At 49.8% G+C, this 22,052-nt stretch overlaps 1 protein-coding gene across 4 annotated transcripts in view; it reads right to left on the bottom strand.

The window, feature by feature from the left end:
• wnk1b (WNK lysine deficient protein kinase 1b) overlaps nt 1–22,052 on the bottom strand; it is a 39,903-nt gene continuing 17,851 nt past the window's right edge. Inside the window, exons 3-39 of one of the 4 annotated variants that reach the window (XM_086102693.1) lie at nt 20,402–20,574; nt 18,368–18,588; nt 17,979–18,136; nt 16,834–16,922; nt 16,384–16,523; nt 16,164–16,243; nt 15,915–16,091; nt 15,499–15,565; nt 15,218–15,414; nt 12,118–13,506; nt 10,537–10,620; nt 10,386–10,463; nt 10,172–10,240; nt 9,797–10,027; nt 9,571–9,641; nt 9,288–9,435; nt 9,096–9,212; nt 8,919–9,029; nt 8,803–8,854; nt 8,594–8,734; nt 7,832–8,447; nt 7,459–7,760; nt 7,329–7,390; nt 6,793–6,849; nt 6,213–6,296; nt 6,106–6,142; nt 5,950–6,026; nt 5,591–5,878; nt 5,267–5,523; nt 5,124–5,199; nt 4,920–5,049; nt 3,909–4,115; nt 3,601–3,693; nt 3,362–3,403; nt 2,936–3,093; nt 2,794–2,850; nt 1–2,564 (exon numbers count right to left, since the gene is read on the bottom strand). In XM_086102693.1, the coding sequence (XP_085958819.1) occupies nt 2,181–2,564; nt 2,794–2,850; nt 2,936–3,093; nt 3,362–3,403; nt 3,601–3,693; nt 3,909–4,115; nt 4,920–5,049; nt 5,124–5,199; nt 5,267–5,523; nt 5,591–5,878; nt 5,950–6,026; nt 6,106–6,142; nt 6,213–6,296; nt 6,793–6,849; nt 7,329–7,390; nt 7,459–7,760; nt 7,832–8,447; nt 8,594–8,734; nt 8,803–8,854; nt 8,919–9,029; nt 9,096–9,212; nt 9,288–9,435; nt 9,571–9,641; nt 9,797–10,027; nt 10,172–10,240; nt 10,386–10,463; nt 10,537–10,620; nt 12,118–13,506; nt 15,218–15,414; nt 15,499–15,565; nt 15,915–16,091; nt 16,164–16,243; nt 16,384–16,523; nt 16,834–16,922; nt 17,979–18,136; nt 18,368–18,588; nt 20,402–20,574 (6,720 nt within the window). In that variant the 3' untranslated portion in view covers nt 1–2,180. Of the gene's footprint in view, nt 2,565–2,793; nt 2,851–2,935; nt 3,094–3,361; nt 3,404–3,600; nt 3,694–3,908; nt 4,116–4,919; nt 5,050–5,123; nt 5,200–5,266; nt 5,524–5,590; nt 5,879–5,949; nt 6,027–6,105; nt 6,143–6,212; nt 6,297–6,792; nt 6,850–7,328; nt 7,391–7,458; nt 7,761–7,831; nt 8,448–8,593; nt 8,735–8,802; nt 8,855–8,918; nt 9,030–9,095; nt 9,213–9,287; nt 9,436–9,570; nt 9,642–9,796; nt 10,028–10,171; nt 10,241–10,385; nt 10,464–10,536; nt 10,621–12,117; nt 13,510–14,279; nt 14,565–15,217; nt 15,415–15,498; nt 15,566–15,914; nt 16,092–16,163; nt 16,244–16,383; nt 16,524–16,833; nt 16,923–17,978; nt 18,137–18,367; nt 18,589–20,401; nt 20,575–22,052 lie in introns of all 4 variants that reach the window. The other 3 variants (XM_086102692.1, XM_086102695.1, XM_086102694.1) reach the window with 3 other exon arrangements.

The raw sequence follows: 22,052 nt of genomic DNA on the forward strand, positions 1-22,052 counted from the left end.
TTGTCATTTCGGCAACTTTTATTAAGTCTTTACAAATAAAGTAACAAATGTCATTGTATCTGTTTTAATATTAAGCATGAACACTCTTCTACTTTAGTGCAAAACATTCTGTTCAAGGCTGCCGATGACACCAACCATTGATTTATCAAATAGAGAGAAAAGGAACCACTGAGTTAGGTGCTGCTACACACATTAAAACAGCAGATAAAACAAGTGAGGATTTTTTTTTGTTTGTTTGTTTTTAAGTCAACATGAGAACTTCAGTGATTGCGAATATAATGTTTCTGTGCTCGAGACTGAATGTGACACAGCTGGAGAAAAGGAATTGACCACCTCTACAGCGAGAAGAAAAAAAAGTGAGTCCTGCGATGGCACACCAACAGAATTTGCCCCCTAACTATGCGCTAAATGCTAATGCTACACCTGTCATCAAGACTTCACCGCACTTTAATAATGCAGGAACATTCACAATACTAACTCGTCCTTTCACAGTTAAAGTCCTCCAGAACAACTTCACAGTCAAGTCCACCTGTTGCTACTGAACACTGCAGGTTAAAAGGGGGAGGAAACCGGCTAGAGAATGAACGTATCAAACGCACCAAGAGATTAGAACTGCATTGTGGTTGACTCAAAGCAGGGGGTGGGGAAATCTTTTTCTTTTATTTCACATCTATGACAAAGTAGGATCAAAATGGTCTCGCCGGTTTGTTGCCTAGAGCACCGGCATCGCGTGGAAAAAGTGGACACATCCCTTTTCCAATGCCATTTTTTTTAATTGCCATGAAGAACCGAGATTTAGCATCAATGTGTCATAACCTTGTTTCTCCTTTCATCTTTTAAAAAGTAAAAATGTGGTTGGGCAACTCAAGAACAGCCGACTAGAGCAGCTGAAATTGATTCGGAATGAATCAGAGGCACTTTCAATGCGCGGCAGGCGAGTCCTGTCTTCCGTTTAGCAATTCGAATAGGGGTGTGTCGACTTTTTAGAATCACTGAACATTACCCCGGCCACAAATCTAAGGACGGGGCGTCGCAATTTTTAGGATCGACAGCCTGGTAGTCCAAATGCTGCACTCACCGCTTCATAACGTGTCATCTTGGGTTTCTCAGCGAAAGGCAACGTCAATTTTTTATTTTTTTTGGATCACGTCTAAGTGAGCAATGGCGCATCACAGCATGGACGTAAGTCATAACACACAACCAAAACACAAAACATGGCCTTCGAACAATCTGAACAGTCCTCGTCTTGAACGTTTACGTCCTCCCGCGTGGTTTTCGTTCTCCAGTGTTTGAGGGGGAGTGAAGCAAGGCACTAGAAAGCGAATTCAAACTGGTTCTTTGTACATTCACATTCATCTAACAGGGCAAGAGGGGGAGAGTTTAAAGTGACGGATGTTAAGTACTGTGGAAGAAACAACAACAAAAGTAGCTAGCATTTCATATTTGAACGAAAATATTTGGAGGTCGAAAGGCGGCTGAATTGTTGTCGGTTAAGGCATAATTTTTGAGAAAAATGGACCCCCCCCGCCCTGCAAAAAAGATTGTTGTTATGACTCCTAAAACAAAATAACAATCACAGTGTTGTTTTTACACATCACATGATAATGTGTGCATAGAACAGGTCCGCCCATGTCAGTCGGGTTTTTTTTCTTTTTAAATAGAACAAGAACCATTCACAACGACATTCAGGAGGAGAAATAATCATCTCCCACCACCCCTCAAAAAAAGTCAACAAAAGAAGCCCGCGCACGCAACGCGAAATAAAACCGAATGGAATCTTGACCCCCAAAAAATTACAATTAGAAACTATACAAGATCTTATTCTGAAGGTCACTTTTTTTGGGTGTTGGCCTCGCTCTGATGTTTTTCGTTTTATTGCTTTGACGCGGGAAGGGGCGGGCCTACCGATCGTGTTCCTATTTGGATCCTTGTGAATGCTAAGAGTGATACCTCTATTTTGTTATTTTTAATTTTTTTTTTAATTATTCACACATTGCACATGTTCGCTAGAAGAGCGACAAGCAAGAGGCGATGAGCAAAACGGAGGCGCTCGTCAGTGTCGTTGTGCTCCCCCCACGTTTCACCCGAGTGCACCCGCTCAAACCTCTTTGGCAAACTTCCTCTTCTTTAATCGCGGGAGTCCGGTCGGGCCGCCATTCCAACGGGCCCTGCGCGAAACCCTACGTGGTCCTCATGTTGGGTCCTCCCGGGTTGCTGACCGACTTGTGCATGAACGCGTGCAGGGGCCCCGGACTGATCTGGCTGCCCCCCGTCGAGGCGGCGTAAGGGCCGAGCGGCTGGGGGGCGCTGACCAGCAGCGGTCCGCCATGGGCGGGCCCGGACCACTGCGCGGCGTAGGCCGGGGCGGGCACGTACGGGATGAAGTGCGGCGTCGGGTGAGGATGGGAGGGCGTCGGCGAGGCGGGGGGTTGGCACAGCGAACCCTTGCGGGAGGCCAGAGAGGTAATCGGGTTGGAGGGGAGGTGGGCGGAAGCGGCGGTGCTGCTCGGGCACAGCTGGCTCGGGGCGGAGAACTTCCTGCCCAGGTTGGCGGATTGCGTCACCTAAAGACGACGAGGCCGTCAAAAAACGATTTCGAGATCAAAAGAGCAGCCCATCCAAACACTCAACTAGACATGCCTGAATGAATTATAAATCCCTATATGAGGCTGCCACATATTTTGCTTGGGTTGTTAGCGGAGAGTCCCCCCCCCCAATCAAATCATCAGTTCGACTTATTTTTGAAGATGAGTTGAAAGTGATCAAGTATTTTCGAATCGTCGCTTGGGGTACCTCATAGCTGTGTCCTTGTGCCGGGGCCTGCTGCAGGTGTTTGGTGCTCTTCTTACCCTGGGAGTCGAAACAAAACCACCGCTTAGTCCACCTAAATGCACGATTCTCTGCTTTGTTGTGAGACAAAAAAAAAAAAAAAGACCTGTGAGAGGTCTCTGGCCCAGTTGTCCACCAGTTTATGGAGATCATCGGTGAACGTCCCTTTGCGCTGGTGAGGGGCCGATACGTTGAGACACTGGGAGCCCCCCTGGCTCTGAGACAAGGGGACAGAGCCACTCACTGCATTGGTGCTGTTGGTCCCTGTGACAAAACGGTCAAGACAAAACAAGAGAGTCAGACGTCGCAATGGTGCTTCGGGATAACTCGGAATAACTTTTTAGTCGGATTACGAAAGGAGGCCAATGTGGAAGTTATTTTGCGGGTGCATGCATTTGGATGGAGGTCAATTCGGGTACTTCAAGCCTTTTGTCATGCGGACCACCAGTAGCCGTGGCATAACTGAATCAAACGAAAGCGTGAGGATGAATGGAAAGCAGAAGTGGGGCTAGAAAGAAGAAGAGATAGTTACTACAGAGCTGGTTGCAGGGGCAGACTTTTTTCACCATCTTCCCTGCGCGGCACCCAGAAAGCAAGAATGGAAGGAGCGGGAGAGAGTGGACAGTTAAAACCCGGAAAGCGGATTGAAATTTCCGATCTATGCCATGACATCTGCCTGAGTGAAATGAATGTATCGGAGCCCTCGCCGCAGCTTGTCAACTAAACTCAATACCGGGATTGGCATTCAAGAAATGAAAAAGTGTTACACACAAAGAGCCGAGCAGGGCGTACTCAGAAAGCGCGTCCTCCTGCCGCCGGGCTTCAAGGCCAAACGCTCGGAACCCCAGGTGAGCTTTACGCAGCCTGAGTGGGGAGATGAAGAGGCAGGGGGTGGGTGGCGGTGAAGAGGAAAAGATGAAGAGGACGGGAGATGGGAGTGCAAGAAAAACAGAGACGGCAAAGAGAAAAGCCAGTGAGGAAAAGTGGAGCATCGTGTTGAAGTGAGTCACGACACGCGAGCAAGCTTTGCGTGTGAGCAAAGGGGACCGTGGCCCGGGTCTTGATTTTCTCGAGCCTACCTGGGGTGGGAGCGCACAAGCTGCGCGCCGAGAGCGTCGCCGAGCTGGGATAGGCCGAGCACAGGATGTCGCCGGAGGGAGCCACTTTGAGGGGCCGCTCACTGCTGCGTTCGCCGCCGCCGCCGGGATCGGCTAATCCTCCCGCCGCTAACTGAGCCGGCTGGCCGGTGCACAGCGCCGGGACGCTATGGGCCGACGGGGCGCTGCCTGGAAACAGCGGAAGGTGGCGGGCGGGCAGGGCGAGCGGAGACAAGGCGGACGTCCAAAACACACACGCAGACAGACACAAAGTGGGGGGGGGGGGGAGGCGGTCAGAAATGTTCAAGCCCGGAGCCTGCGGCAGCACCCGCCCACGCGGAACCAAGCGGACGCACGAAAACACATACAGTGCGCGGCGTTAAAATCTTGCAATGGCTCAAAACGCGCAGGCAAAAGTAGACATGGATAGAAAAGGCGACACGTCAAATGCCCGTTTTTTTGTTGTTTATTTTAAATGGGAGTCACACACCTGCCACCTTTTGAAGTGCATCTGATTGACCTGAAATCAAGATTTAGTAGCCTGACATTTATTTATTTATTCATTTTTTTCGCAGAAGCTAAATGTTTGGGTTCACACGATTGGCACTTTGAACTGTTCATAATTCCCTCTGCCTTGTCTAAGCCCCCGGTTGGACCATAACGCATTTTGGGAGATTTTCTCACGGTCCAACGAAAGCAAAGTTGAACTTTGGAGCCACAAGAAGGAAATGAACAGCGTGGAGCTATTTCGCTTTCGCTGCAAGTGGGAGATTAGCCAACGTGGAAGGAATTACGACGAGTTCCAAAAAGCCTACTAGAACATCTGCTCTTGAAATGGTGGCAGCGTGTATCCTCGCATTTGAAACGAACCGGCGTCTGCATTATTTCAGTTATTTTGAATTCACCTTGAAAAGAAAAAAAGAGGAGTGTGTCGACTTTCCACATCCACTGAAGGTCTTCGGAAATGATGCGTTGAATCGCAAGTGCGCTCACCTGGCTGAAGTGGACTCCTGCTACCGTGTGAGGAGCTGGTTCTGGACGATTTGGCGGATTTGCTCTTGGTGGGTCGCCGCCGCCTGCCAGCCAAGGCGACGACGGGAGGGAGGACTGCGGCTGGAGGAACCTGCGCCCGTGAGCAAAGATATCACTTGCTGGAAAAGCTCCATTTTCTGGCGTTTCCACTTCAGTGTCATTTACCTTTCCCAGCCTGGTGAACAGGCCGTCAATTTCCTCCTTCTGGCGCGAGTGGAGGGCCTGAATCTCACTCAAGTGTCTGGTGGGATAAAAAGAAGACGGTGAGTTCAAGGCTCAGCGAGCCTCTGCGAGAAGCGCGCTCTCACTTTTCACGCAGGCGGTTGATCTCCCGCTTGAAGTCCTCGTCCTCGAACTCCGAGTCGTTGTCGCTGCTCACGTAGGAGTTGTTGAAGGAGTTGCTGCTGTTCAGACTGGGCAGGGTCACTTTGTGGGCAGCGTCTGGACTCGGGGCACGGCCGGGGTCGGCGGGTCCGTTCGGCGGACTCGGCCCGGGCTCGGCGCTCTGCTCTCGGGCCCGACTGACGCAGAACCTGCCAACTCTGGCTTCAGCGTTCGTGGTGACCTGGATGAAAACACAAACGGGTGGGATTTACAAAATCGAAATAGTTCAAAGTCAGAAAGTTTCTTACCTGGAAGCGTCCGATGGTGGTGGTGGGTTTTGGCGAGGGGCACGGGGATGCGGGAGGGGAAGGGCGTCGGGACCCACTCAGCATTTTCCGGGGGAGTCCATCCACCACATCCGCCTGTGCGCCTTCCACTCCCAGCGAGGAGCCCTTGTGCAGCGTGTTCTCCGGGCTGGAGAGACCGCAGGAGGACGACGACGAGGAAGCGCTGGAGGACGACAACGAAGTCGTCGTGGGGGAGGATTCCGTGCGGGCCGGACCCTGCTTTGGAGGCTCTTCGGTGGCCAGCGAGACCTTTGCAGCAACATAGCGACTCTTGTGAAACAAGAGCGAGGAAGTAGGAAGTGGCACACACAATTTCAAACCTGAAATCTCCCGAGTTTGATTCCACTTTGAGGAGCGGCGGCAGGCGAGGGGGTGTCTTCCTCCGGGGATAAGGAAGCTGAAAGTTCAATGGCACGTCCAATGATGAGATATTGGTGACAGAAGACCCGCAAAGAGCAAGTCACGACGATACATACTTGGTTGTCTCCCCGGATGAACGGCACCCTGGGAAGCCTGAAGTGAACGCGCAGGACACAAATTATTCAAAGCGTGGCGGTAAAATGGGTTTTGTCTGTTTGGTTACCTGTGCGGATGTGCTAACCGGGACGTTTTCAGGGCTAAGGGCCCGTCTCAGCTGAGCATCCAGGTCCTCCAGAGGCTGCTGGGACTACCAGCGAGACAAGAGATCATTACTTTTTATATTGATTGACGAACATCTATATATAGTATCATATTATAAAGTGCTATTTTTATTATTAGCATTACATTGTTTTGGGGGGGGGGGGGGGGTTGGAAAAAAGTCGAGAACATTTTAATGCAAGACGACACGCCCCCCCCTCCCCCGGGAGTTCCGTAAAAGGTTGCGAGTGAATGTCAGCGACGGCCGCGTTTTTATTGAGCGCTTCCAGTTGGACTATTTTTAGACAAGCGGTGGCCCTCACAGACACAACTAAAGAGTCCAAGGAAATAAAATGATGCGTCAGGTAGTCTGTCAGCGAGTGGCTCTTTCGCCTCAGATATGTCAATTTAAAATTCCCAGAGTCAATGGTTATCGCTTGGCATCATCCATCCAGGCGTCGTAAAACAATCAACGTTAGTAAAAGCAGTAAGATATTATGGAGACGTAGGGCAGTCTTGAATAGCAGCAAAAACAACAACAACACCTGAGTGAGACACGGTCCAGGGAAGGACGGCGGGAGTTCTGAAGAAGGAGAACTGGCCTAATCCCGGAGAGGAAAATGGGAGAGATGAGATTTGCGGGGGGAGTCAGTGAATTTGCATGCGAGATGAGTCGTGAGGAAAAGAAAATGTGTTAATACATGAGCTTTACCTTTAAATGTTAATTGGCAGTGTTACTTACAATCCGACTCCCATTCAAGAATAACTTCAGATATTTTGCAATACAGTGATGCTTTGAAATGCAGTGTGGGACCCAACAAGAAACGAGACGATTTTTGGTCTCTGATCTGTGAGCAAAAATTTGCATGCTGGTGGCAGTCAACAATTCTTATTTAAAAAAAAAAATAATAACAATAAAAACCAAAACAAAACATGGAGCAACACGTGTCAACAGATAATACTCACAGGCATATATTTTTTATCCTCGGCAAAATACGACTAATATTACTGCGGCTTATTCAACTCGAGGGACCACTGTAAAATTCAAACAACCATTCGAATGCATCGCAAAAGCACTCACCGGTACCCTGGACAAAGGGGTTTTGGATGGAGTGGTCTGGCCAAAGGTGGTAACAGAGTTAACTGGAGGGAATGGTAAAAGTTACATCGCTGAATGAGACGTTTGAGGATAGTCATTTTAAAAGACGTACCAGCAGGTGCAGGAGTGGAGCTCGGTGTGCTGGGGCCCTGCACGGGGGTGGGTGACCCCAGCGCCAGGGTAGTGGGTGGCTGCGGAGGACTGGCGGTCTGGCCGGAGCCAACGGAAGCGGTGGAGGTGCCCAACGGGGAGGAGGTACCCCCCGCTGACGCTCCGGAGGTAGCGTCGGCCGGCAGCGGGTCCCCCTGGGGGGAGACAACCCCTCCCCCGAGGTCCATGAAGAGCGAGCGCAGCTTCTTCTCCAGAGCTTGGATGTCATCTGGCTTGCTTTGGCACTCCGCGGAGGCATCGCACCTGAGAGCAATGCCATCGAATTGCGCAACCAATTCATTTTCTGCTCAACGGCGCCCCGAGGAAAAACTCACCTCGAGTCACATTCCCCGCAGTGAGCGTGTGTCTGCCCGGGCAGTGCGGCGATCTGCGGCTGTGAGTGTACCAGGGTGGGCTGGACTGAAGAAACATTGGAGGAAGATGGGGGAGCGGGGCCGGCGGTTGTGGGGACGACGGAGGAAGAGGTGGATGAAGTCGATGACGTGGGAGAGAGCGAGCAATGGTCGAGTGGGGCTTCGCTGGCCGGGAGGGTGGAGGAGGGTGAGGTCACCAGGGAGGCGGGAGGGGACGCGACCATCGTCGGGAGGACGTTGGAGACACTGGTGAGGGGTAAGACGGACGGGACGGAAGCGGAAATGGACGCGTGGGCCTGCGAGTGATTCACCACAGCGGAAGAAGCGGAGGCGGAACAAGTGGGAGACGCATCCTGGTTTGACCTGGAAGGAGCGGTACCGCCGGCTGAAGCTTCGACCACAGGAGCGGACGCCTGTGATGGGGCGGAGGACGACGGGGGATGGGTGGAGCGCATGCAGGCTGGGGCGGTGCTTGGTCCCGGATCCAACTGGTTTTTGTTCTGTCGCAGCTCCGAGAAGGCCAGCTGTAAGCTGACAGCTCCCGCCGATTTTGACAACCCCAAACCTTGAGTCGGAACTGGCAAAAAAAAAAATAAAATAAAAAAAAATTGCGTTGTTTGAGTTGGGTTCGATGATAAATGATCGATTTATCAATCAAGTTGATGATTCGCCGCACCCGACAATGAGTGGATGTTGGTTCAGGAGGTCACGTAAATTGCTCACCGGTTTCGACAGAAGATGCAGGGGAAGGTACGGGAGAGGCAGGAAAGCTCAGTTCCTTGAGCCTGTCCTCGGGTACGGGGCTGACTATGAATTTGCGGCCCGCTGAATGGACCACTTGTCCCGTCGCGCTCGGGGCGGTGTCTAAACAAACGCAGTTGGTTAGTGCATCGAAAAGTCACAAAGCTCCGTTTCATAATGATGATGATCACCTGGCATGGGGACTGATATCGTCAGATTCTGCTCTGTCATGTTCCCGGTCATCTGGAAGTCAATCGAACGCAATTTAACAATGAACTGCATGATGACGCACCAGTGTTGACCTCACCTGGCCGCTCGAGTCCCTCTCCAGGCCTTTTTCGTCGGCGTTCTCGATCACCTCCCGGACCTGCTCGATGAATGAGTCCCTCTCGCTCTCCAGGATGAACTCGCTCTGGACCTGGAGACCGCGTCAGCGACTTTAAAATCCTCGCACGGGGCTGTTAAAAGCATCGCGGCATCACACCATGATCTGCGCTATCTCCTCCGGGTTGTCTCCATCCAGGTCGAACCTGAAGGTGACCATTTTCCTGTTGTGAGTCTCCAGCTGGCACTCGGCGACTCGATCTCCGCGGTTGGATATCTTCACATGGACACAAATATATAAAGGAGTGTCTCAAATGTTTTTTATTTATTTTTTTTGCTTTTTCTAAATTACATTGAGTACGTTGAGTTTGGCTTTGGAGAACTTCTCGTGCCGCGATCGACTCCGCACGGAACGTCTCTGGTGCCGCTTGGCGGAGCGGCCCTCGTGACGGCCTCCTCCTTCATTGCCATCGCTGAGGCCCGAAGCCTCGGAGTAGCCACTGAAATGGTTGGAAAAAAAAAGACAAAAGGGGAAAATAACAACAACAACTAAGCAATAGCGCAACTAGAATTGCAACTTTCTGGATTGTCTCACAGATATTGAACTGTGCTCAAGATCATGTGTTTATTATTACCTTTCTATGGAGGCTTGGGCGAGGGGTGCCTGTAGCTGGAAGTGGGACAGGTCCGATGGTTGAGACACAGACTGAAATGAAAACAGAGTCAAAATACAAAAATATATACAATCACACACAGACACTTAGCAGGATGAAATATTAAAAGCTACATTGACAAAGGACCCAAATTTCTACTCGGAACCTCACGGAGCAGGGACGTTTTTCGCTCTGCCGCGGCCGGTACCTGGGGAGGGGCTTCTGTAGCAGTATCGGGCGGGGCGGGGACTACACTGATGATTGGCACCATGGTGGCCAACGGCGGGGACACGTGCGCGGGGAGAGGGGGAACAGGAAGCAGCAGAGGGCAAGGAGGGGAGGCCACGGCCGCTGTCGGCACGGTGACGGGAGGGGACGGCGAAGGAGAAGGAGCACGGCTCGCCGCGGGTGCGGGACAGGTGGGGGCGCTCGGGCCGGGCTGACGTGAGGAAGGCGGAGGAGTCGGTAAAAAGGAGGAAGAGGAGACAGAAAAGGAAAGGTGAGTCAGGAAAGGGGATGGACTTGAGGGAATGTGGCAGAAAAGGGAGGAACACGCACGCACGCACAGTACCGCTGAGGTTACCTGAACGAGTGCTCGCCGGTGGAGAAAAAAAATGCGTTCGAGACTGGGCGTTGGGCTCAGGTCACATGACTGAGCGCACCCACAAGAGTGTGAGAGACAAACCCAACACGGGCGGCATGCCAACGAGCGCAAAGAAAAAATAAGCAAAGAGAAGGGAACTGAGGTGAGGAGTGTGCGAGACGTCATTCGAGTCGATCCGCGGTATGGAGTGTACCTGTGTTGAGGCCTGCAGCGAGGAAATGTGGGTGGGGCTCTGAGATGATGACGCCACCGACTGGATGGATGCGCCCCCCTGGAGAGAGGAATTCCAACAGTTTGTATGGCTTGGGAGCACGGAAAACATAAAGGAGGTTTCTTTTTCTTACCTGCTGGGGGGTCCCTTGAGGGGCCGGTTGGGGGGCCACTGGCCCTAACAGTGGGGAACCGGGGGCGGGCTGGGCTGTTGAGACCTGAGAGTTGCGGGGGGAAAAAAAAATCCGAATTTGCGTGTGGCTTCCTGGTGTGGAAACGCATGCGTGCAAACGCAAGCTACCTCTACTGGTCTACGTTTCGTTCTTGTGTATGCACACATGCGTGCGGGACAGATCGCCCGAGCACAACGGGGATAAAACACACACACGCCACGGGGACAGCTCGGAGCGCTCACAACACCGGGGTTAGGCTCGTTAGGCGGGGTTTTGTTCTCATGCGGGTTGGAAATGAATGGCGGTAATAATAAGCGCGTGTTACAGAAGTCACAGAAGTCCAACCTAAACACGATTTCCCGCTTTCTTACCCTTTAGTCCTCGAACGGTCAAAATCGCACTCGAATTGGGACTATCAGAGTAAAATGGACCCTTAGAAGGCTGCGTACAACGTTATACTTGTCAAGACAGGAGCTGAAACAAGTATAGTTGCGATACGAGAGCTAAAACGGACAATCCAAGAGAGGCACGACGGAGACAAACGATCGAAATGTCATGACAGAAAAGCCACAAACAATGCGAAATGATCCTATCAGCTTTCTAAGGGTTATCGATGAGTTGCAGCTGTATCCTTTGAAGCCTGCAAAAGATGGTCAGAACAAACAGGGAAGCCCAAAAAAAAAAATAATAATAATAAACAACTGAAACGAAGTTGCAAAAAAAATAAAAATAATAATAATAAACAACTGAAATGAAGTTGCAAAAAAAAAAAAAAAAAGAAAATCAATAAATACACAATAAAGTAATATCTGCACACTGAATATTTAATCTAAGCCTCTGTGATTTTCGTGTACGTTTCGGTGTGTTTGTTCGCACAAATCGGCAAAGTCTTGCAGCTTTATGGCCTTTGACCAATAAACTAGAGCCACTAAATTGGACCTGATGCAGGCGACTTTGGATTTGCATCGTATTCAAGTATACCATATGGATGGCATACCTGGACAAACACACGGACAAATACTACTACTGCTACCAAAAAAAAAAAAAAAAGAAAAAAAGATGAGGCTGAGACTGCTTACGAAGCTGGCACAACAGGGCAAGTCTCAAGCCAACTTGAATGTCCCAACGAGTTACTTTGAGCGGTGTCACGGAATTCAGACGTGAGACATTGGTCAAGTGAGACGTGCTCTGTCGCATCCGAGTGACTGGAGGCGGGGTTAAATTCACAACTTTGCTACAGGATCGTCGGGATGCTGATTCGCACATGGGTCCAATTACCGTATCGCTCGTTTGCATGACGAGTTAACAATATTCATCAAGCAATCATCGCCGGTCTGTATTTTGAAGAGCAGAAATTTGGAATAGCGCCGCGAGGTGGACGCCGACTGAAAAAGGACCTTGTTGGCAAAAAAAAAAAAAAAAAAAAAAAAAAAAAAAAAAACATTTGAGTTCATGACGATTTGTCAAGCAACAATACTGCAATAATGCAATTGGACCCATGGCTTTTCGACTTGGAGAACGTTGAAAATGGGAACTCAGTACCAGTGCGGCGTTATTGGCCTGCATGGTCAGCAATGACTCATGGTACGTCATGTCGGCCTGGGAGGGAACCACCCCTCCGTGGCGGGCCCACGCACTCGGAATGAGTGACTCCTGTTGGGGTGCCGATACACCTGGTTCAGCGGCGGGGCTGGGCGGGAGAAAACTCTGCATGGAGGGCGGATGCGCCCGGCTTTCCGTCAAATCGCAGAAGACAGCCGAGGACGACTGCGGGATGGACCGAGCGGCTGAGGGGTCGAAATGGCAAGATGAGGGAGGAGGCGACTGGAACTCTCCGGCATCGGAGGATGGGACAGAGTCGCTGGAGGGTTCTGGGCTTCGGTCTTTCGCGCTAAAGCCTGCGTGATGGAGGAGGAGACTTCCCGGTGGTAAAGGCAACTCAGGACTAACGTATGAACACATCTCCTCAGTCACCGGCTGGAGTCGAAGGTACGAGCCCGAGCCGCTCGACCCTGTTGGGGTGTTTTCCTCCAGCGGGAGATCCATGGAGCTCCTCCGGGTTCGGTAGAGTCTGGAGGCCAGGAGGCTCGGGTCACTGGCGGCAGCGGCGGCCGCGGCGGCTAAGTGATAGTCGAAGACACTCCCCGGCGACGGCGGCGCCGCATCGGCCATGACCGGCGGCGTTGACATCGCGTAAGTGGAAGGTGACGCGTGGTGCTGCGCGTCGGAGGATGGACAAGAAACGGGGCAGCCGGCGGCTTGACTCATGGAAGGTACCGGCGGGGGGATGGGACTGTGCGCGCTCAGTCTTTGCATGATGTGAGAGTGCAAGAAGCCCGGTTGAGGACCCGATTCGTAGCCCAGAGTGGCGGCTGCGGCAGCCGCTTGCCTCTGCTGATGGAAATTCAAAAGCCCGAGCTGGTGCGCGCTCATCGGGTAGCCGCCGTACGCCATGGCTTCGTAATGGTCCAGTAAGGCCGCTTGGTTTAAACTCAGTCTCCTCACCACTTCCTCCTGTTCCGCCCTCATGTCCTTGTAGCCGTAGAACGCCGGCTCTGACCCTCCCGCCGGATGCAGATGCTCCCCGACTCCGAGTCTCTGAGCGGCCGTTGCGAATCCGGGATTGAGCATGAAGAAAGAGGGCGCGTCCACGCCCTCCATGCCGGCGATGGGGTGCAGGCTGCTCCCATATCGGGGGTACGCCGGTTGAAAGTGGCGGGTGTGAGCCTCGAGTATAGAGGTGCTCTTGCGCCGCTGCGTGTTATAGGCCTTGGGGGGGCCAGTGGGAGGAGGCGAGAAGGAAATGGGGCGCTCGGGGATGGAAGAGAAGAAAATAGTCGGGGGGTCTGACAGAGTTGGGAAAGTGGCGCTCCCCCCTGTTCCTCCTCCTCCTGCGCTCGCTCCTCCACTGTAGGGGTGCGCCATTGAATGCTGCTGTGACAATGAGATACAGCGGGTTTAGGAATGACAGAAAGGCAGTACACCAAAGAGCAGAGTCTCTGAACAATAACGCCCCACAGAGGCAAGGACAGAAGAGAATAATATTCCAAAGAACAAAAAAAAAAAAAAGAACGGATGAAGGAAAAATGAGGGGGAGATGGTATCTTAAAAAAGGAGGATAAGAAGGAAGGAGGCTGGAAGGTCAAATATTCGCTCCAAGTTGATCAATCTTCTCATGCGTCTTCATTCAGAAAATCTTTTCGGATTAACCATACCCGAAGGAGCAGCGTGACTTTTTTTTTTAAATTGAAATTATAATTTTTTTTATCAAGTACTTACTGCAGAGTGATTTTTTTTCTTACAAAAGAAAGACAAATATTTGTTTTTCTTTTTTGGGAGGGGGAGACTGGAATGGCTTACCATTCATTTCAATGCAGAAAAATGATTCGAGATCTCGCATGGACGCGGAACGAATTAAAAGTTGTACCTCAAGGTACCATTCTATTACCCTTTTAAAAGACATTTTAGGGACCTGTAGATTCATTATTGGGTTTTTCCTTTTCCTTACACACCAACCTGTCCATGCCAGTCAATCTGAATTGAACATAATCCTTGTGCAAATTCAGCCGAAGAAGAGAGGGAGCGAAAGAGATGGCTCAGGCACCCAACGTGCCACATGACGTCTTCATGATCTCTTTCGCCCCAACTCTCTGCTTCTCATCACTCAAACTGTGGCGCAGCGTGACGAGGAGCTTCGAACCTACAGGGCTGGAGAAGAGGGCGGGCAGGCTGGCCCGTCGTTGCCTTGCCCTGGGCAGCGAGGGGGCGGAGTGAAGAGGAAGCACCGTCTCCAGGGCCTTGGAGAGGCGCCCGGCGAACGTGTCCCTTTCGGCCGAGCGAGGGGAGGCGGCGGCGAGCGAGGACGACAGCGCTGGAGGAGGTGTGGAGGGCCGCTTGGGGCGCACCACCAGAGGTGTGGGGGTGAGGGAGTATGAAGAGGGGGGGACGCAAACGGACATGCTACGGGTTCGACGGCGGCGGGACGCCGGCTGTTGGATGGGAGGAAGGTTGGGACGAAAAGGGAAAAGAAACAAGTGAAGACGCAAAGACAACAGCAACAAAATAGCAACTGAACCAAATGACACACAATGTACAATAAATTAAACAAAAATGCTGCTCCATTTAAATTCAAGGAAGGCTGCAAACTAAGTCATTTCAAAATTAAATGTAAATGAAAAAAAAAAAAGAGTATTCAATTTAGCGACTGAATAAGATTTTAGGATGCCGTTTTGTTGACGAGAGCGCGCGACCAAATTGGGGATGCAAGTATTCTGCCCAACAACAGCAACAACAAAAATTCTGTAAATGAAAACTTGAATATGACACCAAATACATAAAAAACCCACATACACATGACATTTAAATACATCTCAGTGAAAAAAAAAAATGGAATAACGTTGAACGACAGTCATCCAACAATCCAAAACAAGGAGGCTGGACGGAGGCGAGAAAAATGAGACGAATATGGGACAGCCGGGAGTTTAAAACCTTCTGATCGTGTTCTTGTGACTGATAAAATGAAGAACCAAACATGCTCAGCTCAAAACCACAAGCTCACACGCAGGCACTGCAATCGCGATCCCACTCCAACACGCCGGGTGACATAACAGAGAGCGCTTCAGGTGAGATAAACGCCACTCACCACTGGCTGCGGCGGCTGGGCGTAGGCCGGGTGCTGCTGTTGCGTGTTGGCGCCACCGCTGGGCGCGGAGGGGTATTGACTCTGGGACTGAGGCTGGCTGGCTGGCGGGCAGGTATAGGACATGGTCAGCTGACCCAGTTGGGGGCAGTCGCTGGAGAAAAGCGAAGAACCCTGACCGCTGTCGGCGCCACCTTCGTCTGAGATGATTTGCAAAGTGAACAGAATGTCTTGACGTAGGGGAGATTACGAGTCGGCAAATGTGTGTCAAGTGTGAGTTTTACTTGTGTGCGAGATGCCCGGCTGCTGACAAGGGTGCGCTTGCTCCGCCTCTGTCTCCTCAAGCTCCACCTGGCAAAAAACAAAACAAAACCCAAACAAACACATTAACATTAAGCTAAATTGACTCTCCTGAGGAAGCTATGTGGTTGTTTTCAATGCACGGTGTGTAATTCTCTTTGTTTGATGTTTAGTTTGACAGAAAATGTCAACTGGTGGTGACAATGAACAGTTTGAAGCCCCTGTTTTGGAAACTGAAGTTAAATTTTTGCTCGCAAAAAAAAAAAAAAAAAAAAAAGTTGATGCCTTTTAATGCCATCTAAGGCTGTAATTGTCACAAAATCAATTTAAATGACTTTTGTTTTGTTTTTATAATGACCCATGGAAACCCTGTGACAATAGAAAATGATGCCCGACACACCTGCGTATGCGATGCTTTCAGTGCCTCTTGCTGTTGCTCTGCCTCAAGTTTCCGCTTGGCCTGCTCTTCTCGCACGAGCTGCCTCTGCTCTCGCTTCCTGCGGATCAGTGATACGCGGTCCTTGATGGCTTTGGCCATGGTCTTGTGGTCGCCCTCGGCCACGTAGCCAGACTCAACCTGGGGGGGGGGGTGCGGTGACAACACTTGTAATTCCCTTCTAATTTAACCCAAACCGCCAATAGCTAATACCATTTCCTGGGCCACATCTTCGGGAACATCTTTGTTGAGGTCAAACGAGAACTCAATGGCTTCGTTGTCTTTGTATTTTCCTGGAAACACGACGATAAAGTAGGGCAGCGGCGATCGAGCCGTTTTCAAATCAAGTATTCTAACTTCTGCAGGTGGGGTGCGGGTGAAATTCTTCATCTTCTTCAATTCATTATGAAGGACCAAACATAATTCTTCTTACCTTTGAGCTTCTTGACGTCTTCTATCCGAAGCCACAGTTTGATGGCGATCATTACCCCGTCATCCTCCTCTGCCAGCTCAACCCTGACCCCGGTGTCCTCTTGGAAGAACGCGTGGTTCAACAGGATCTTGATAGCATATCTGCAAGGGGGGAGAGACACAATATATTAGATTATTTTGAAGGATTGAAGGAATTGAAGAAGCACACAATTGGACTGACTATGTGATGGACTAACAAGGCAGACATTGCATTCACGTAATCAAAAGGGAACAACAACCACAATTAGCAATCCTCAGAAAAATGTTGAGTTACGTTTCTCAACTTCAGAGCGTCAATCGGTCGGGCTGCGATAACCGAATTTGACAAAAAGCAGCAGGAAGGAAAATAAGAGCGATATTTTGGTCACCGTGGAGAAAATCAAAAAACGCCGGATGGGATGGGATGGGATACCTCTCATCTTTGTTTGTTCTGATGCAACCCTCGATGATTTCCTTCACTTCGGGAATGGCCACCTTATCAAAACTGCCAGGCTTCACTCCCTGCGTGCGAGTAAACAAGTTAACTCAATAAGTTGAACCGATGCTCCTCCAGTTGACTTGAAAAAACAAAAAACAGCGCAACAGCAAAAGAAAATTCGATCAGTTGTCGAGATTGAAGCCCCCCAAAAAATAATAGCGAAAAAGGTGAGTGACTTACCTTGAGAGTACCAAGCGAAGCGGCTTCGCTTTTGAGTCTAAAGTGTCTCAAGAGTGTTAACCAGCAAGCGAAATGACCACCTCCCCTCTTTTCTGTCATTGGCTGTTTTCGCTCTCGAGCTCCCTCTCTGTATTTCACAGTCGCCCACAAACACACACACACCGAGATTCCCGGGCCAAACAACGTTAGGACTGATGGGCGGGGGGGTTGTAATGCTATTAGGTATGACAGATGAGAGGGGGGAGAAAGCGCGCTCTACAAGGCTGGCTGGAGGTAAGAAACACTCAGGAGGAAGGGGGGAATGACTTTCGGGGCCAAGATACACTTAAATACGCTTCTTTCATTTTGTTTTTTTAGTATAGACGTTAATTGGGGTGACTCATCGGGACACGCAGGTGAGATGAGAGGGGCACCTCGGGGGCGTGTCGGAAAATAACGCACGCGGCCAGCTGGTTGTTTGGACAAAAAAACGTCAGGTTGGCCGTCATTACGGGGGAAGAACAGGGGCGTTGTTCAGGCTGCGGACCGGATTTTAAATCAGGGCCCTGAGGGTGAAGTAATGCGATTTTTCATTTGGCAAAATTAAATTGGGCAGGTGTGTTTGGAAGTCAGACGGACACGCTGAAATTTAATGAAGTCATAAAAACTTATTAAAATGAAGCTGGGCGGAATGATGACTGCCTCTTTTTATTCCCTCCCAAGTGATTCAATTTGAATTTTAATGCCATATAAAACCCCAAAAAGTATTTTGTATGGGAAGTATTGATTTTGGATTATGTTTTCTGGTTTCCTCCGAATCGGAGACTATTCCAGGACAACCCCACCCCAAATTAAAAAACAAAAAAACAAACAAACATACTGTGCATCCAAACGAATCTCACGCAGTGCAAAACACTCACGCTGGTAACTCGTCTGTAGATCTGGGCGGCATTCTGGCATTCCGAATAGGGGTACTCGGAGGTGGCCATCTCCAGCATGCACATCCCAAAAGCGTAGACGTCGACAGATTCATCGTACTTCTCCTCGTACATCTCCGGCGCCATAAACTCTGGAGTACCTGACCGCACCAGACAGGAATATTCCTTATACAGAGTGTATCAGCAAATATTTCCCTTCACCCTTTCCTGCACCCTGTAACCTGATAACATGATTAGCTGTCCACTGTGGTAACCACTGTCCCTGAAGGGGTAAATATTCACAAAACCCCCCCCCACTGAATGACTTTTGATGGTTTTTAATGAACTGCGCAAAGGTTGATACATACCCCATCACCGTAAGACATCCTTACCTATGACGCTTTTGGCGAATGAGGCCCTTTTCAGCGTGGCTAAGCCCAGATCACCGATCTTGACCGAGCCGGTGGGCCCGGTGATGAAGATGTTGTCGCACTTGAGGTCGCGGTGAATGATGGGCGGAGCTCTGGTGTGCAGGAAGTGCAGGCCCTTGAGGATCTGCCGGCACCACGAACGCAGCACCTTGATCTTCATCACCTTGAAACGCTTTAGGTAACTGCCAGAAAAAAAATAAAAAAGCCCAGAAATGACTTTATTGAAGAAGTCCTCCACACCACAACTGAAACTAAGGGGTCAGGATCAAACGAGGACAAAAATGTCTATTAGGTTTGCAGCATTTCCAGGTTGATTTTCCTCATTTGATATCAAACATGGATGTGTTTTGAAGTCAGGTTGGATCAAAACAAATTTTTTAGGTCATTCATGGTCCAATGGATCTTCGATTTTAAATGGACACACAACAGAATAATCAAATTTTGTCCCTTATGCAAGTTCTTTTAGATCTGAGAGCCAAAACCTTGATCTTGTTAATTCAATATTGAATAGAAGAGCTCGACCCTCTCATGAGAGCCAGTGCTACTAATGTTTGAAAAGTTCTCAGACGCTCTTGTAGAGGTCAGAGGTGCTTTGACTCGAATCACTTCAAATCCTTTCTCTCCATTGAAATAAATGGAAAGGCCATTAATCCGTGCCAGCCTCCAACACATTTTGCAAAGTGGTGTTTCAAAAGTACAATAGCACTCCATATCGCACTTAATAAAAATGTACAATCATGAAATAATTCAATAAAACCAAACATGCCCTTTTTTGGAATGATCGAAAGGCCCGATTGCTGCTGTCTCTCATAGTTCAAGGCACCACTGTCTAATATCGTAATCACACATAAGCACATACACAGATAAGGGACCATGTATAGAATTCGATATTCCCATGCTCCCGTATCAGTCATCCCCCTCATCATTCCCGGCACTTTAACACATGAGGGTCACCCCTCCTTCAGAGCTGTCATTTGGACTACAGCCAACACACCATCGAGTGTACAATAGATGCGCACAAGGGGCAGGCAACCACTTAACATTGTAACATTGTGCCACTGATTTACATTCTTCTCTGGCTTCTGCAGTACTGTACAGTATGTGTGACTATAGTAGTTAAAATCGACTGGAAATCTCCAGCGTACAGTAGAGGGCACTGTCGCCTTTGTAAGCTTTGACCTGCTTGTCGCTGTGTCATAAGTGGCTCATTTTTGTGTCACACGGAGACCCTTTCGAATTGACTTACAATCTCTAGTAAAATTAAAGTATTCTCGTGCCTCTTTAGAGTGTTCCGCCCTTGCACCCGTGCTGAACTGTAACTGTCAGCGTGCTCATCCATGCGGCTCGTTGTCGCACTGTCCCCCCCGGCACGCTTCACTTGGTCCCTGCCTCTTTCTCTATGCCTGTCCATCCGGTCGACAGGAATGAGAGGAATCTGCAGCAGAAGCAGCATCTGGCAGGTGGGCCGGTGTCCCGCCATGCACCATGCCGGGGAGGCGGGGGGACGCCGCCTGCACGCCCGCGTGCTCGTTCCACATTTTGCCTTTGATTGTGGAACCGCATTGAATAGCCCACATGCTTCCATCAAGATGGCATGTGGTCACCGCGTGAACAATGACAACCAAAGACACTGATTCTTCACGCTGATTGGGGGGGGGGGGGGGGTTCACTTTGGGGTGGGGTGCATTTGGCAGAACCAGCCAGCAACGATGTTATAAAAAAATGAAAGTTAAAATATCAGTACTGACAAGTGATTCCTCTGAAATTTGTTCGATTCGAGTGATACTTGTGCCAAGAAAACGTTTGTTTCTGAACGATATTTGATCAAATTCAAAAGTAATGGCATTTAAAGTATCGGTGAGTACAACAATGTATGTACTCAGTTCCAGTTTTTATTATTATTTTTTTAAGCAGTGCATTCCTGAGTTGCTATTGAGTTGGCAGAAATTACTCACGGCAGGTTTCGGTCTCTATCACCGTACATCTAAAACTCACGTCTTGAGCGTGCCCGAAGTCATGAGCTCTGTAACCAGCACGATGCACTTTTTCCCCTTGCACGGCCCCTCCCACGAGTCGTAGAAGCGAACGATGTTGGGATGCTGGAGGCCCTTTAGCATCCCGGCCTCCTCCTTGAAGCGTTGTCGCTCCGACTTGGACAGCTTCCGGTCCTGGAGACACAACGGGAGAGAGAGAGAGAGAGTGAGGAGAACAGGAAGCGTGATAGCAGGATGGAGTGGAGGCATGGATGCGATGCTTTGACGGAAGGGTACCCAGGTTGCAGACGGAGGACGGACCGGTAAAATCACGTAAAGTGCCCATCTCTCGTTTCCTCCATATTTTTCTCCGTATGAGAAAATCTTGTGCGCTTCTTCAGAGACGAGGAGGTGATGATCATAAGACTTGCGCATCACCAGGATTGTGTTTGTGTGCGTTAAAGTGGCCCATAATGGTATCGAACCGCAGTGTGTAGCACGCGTTTCACTGATGTCTATTAACACTAGCGTCACCTGACCCTGTGGTCACATGACGATAGCTGCGAGGTCACCTGACTGACTGGAAGCCAACACTACATTTTCCCAGCAGCACTTAAAAAAAAAAAGAGCCGCCTGACCACCCATATTACCCCTCCCTCGGGACTCTGGAAAATTCTCTCTTTCGCTCTCTCGCACATGCGTGTGAGCATGTGTGGAAGAGCCTCTCGAATCGATTAATCGACAGTGGCCTTTTCTACACAAAGCGAATCACGTTCAAGAATCTCATTGCCCAGCGAGGTTACAGACTTTGGGAAATAGATGAATATGAAATAAAAACCTAGTTGAGATAATATAAATAATCCCAGTATTCTCCCCCCCCCCCTAATTGAATTTCTAGAACACCCGCAGTCTTGTTGAGAGGTTAGTTGTTTTCCCTCTCTTCGGATCCAAGCTTCAAAACATCATGAGACTTGTGTTTGTCGGATTCAAAAATACCCTCTCGCACTCTCCTCGTCACTGACATGCCAGCGCGCACCTCAACGTGGCAGACCGGCACGTTCACATCTCTACTTTCTTATCTGCCACTCACACAACACTCCTCTACCGAGCTCCGTGTTTCTCTGACGAAAAAGGAGCCGCTGACACATCCCCTCGAGCGAGCGTCACGTCTGAGTCGGCTGGCCTACATCCGCATGAGGGAGCATCAGAAACAGGCGCCCACGCGGGAAAAAGGCTGCGGGACGCGCAGTCCCGTCACCGGCAGCCTGTGCGGCGGTAAATCAGAAAAGTTGAAACCCTCTGATCAACCCACGCTGCTTCAGACTGAATATGGAGGCCGCAGAACAGCATAGATTGAACCGGACCCCCCCCCCTGAACCAGTATGCTGCACACAAACAAACAAGTAATTGGTTAAATTACATACCATGGTTATTTAAAAAGAAATTCATTGCTAAAACAATAAAATTATTATTCGGGCACTAAAAGTGAATTGAGGAGCTTCGTGTGGCAACACTGCGCTAAGGGACTGTGTTAAAGTGAGGTGGCGAGTCCTTCAAGCATCGTCAAAAGTGAAAGTAGGTTTGGATTAGTTTTTTCCCCTCTTTTGTATAATATTGTTTGTATAAAGTTGTGTTATTTATGCTCGTATGACCGCCAATATGTTTGATGATGA

Source organism: Hippocampus guttulatus, chromosome 22 (genome assembly GCF_054856545.1).
Source record: "Hippocampus guttulatus isolate MCC_2025c chromosome 22, RoL_Hgut_1.0, whole genome shotgun sequence".
NCBI classification, from domain to species: domain Eukaryota; kingdom Metazoa; phylum Chordata; class Actinopteri; order Syngnathiformes; family Syngnathidae; genus Hippocampus; species Hippocampus guttulatus.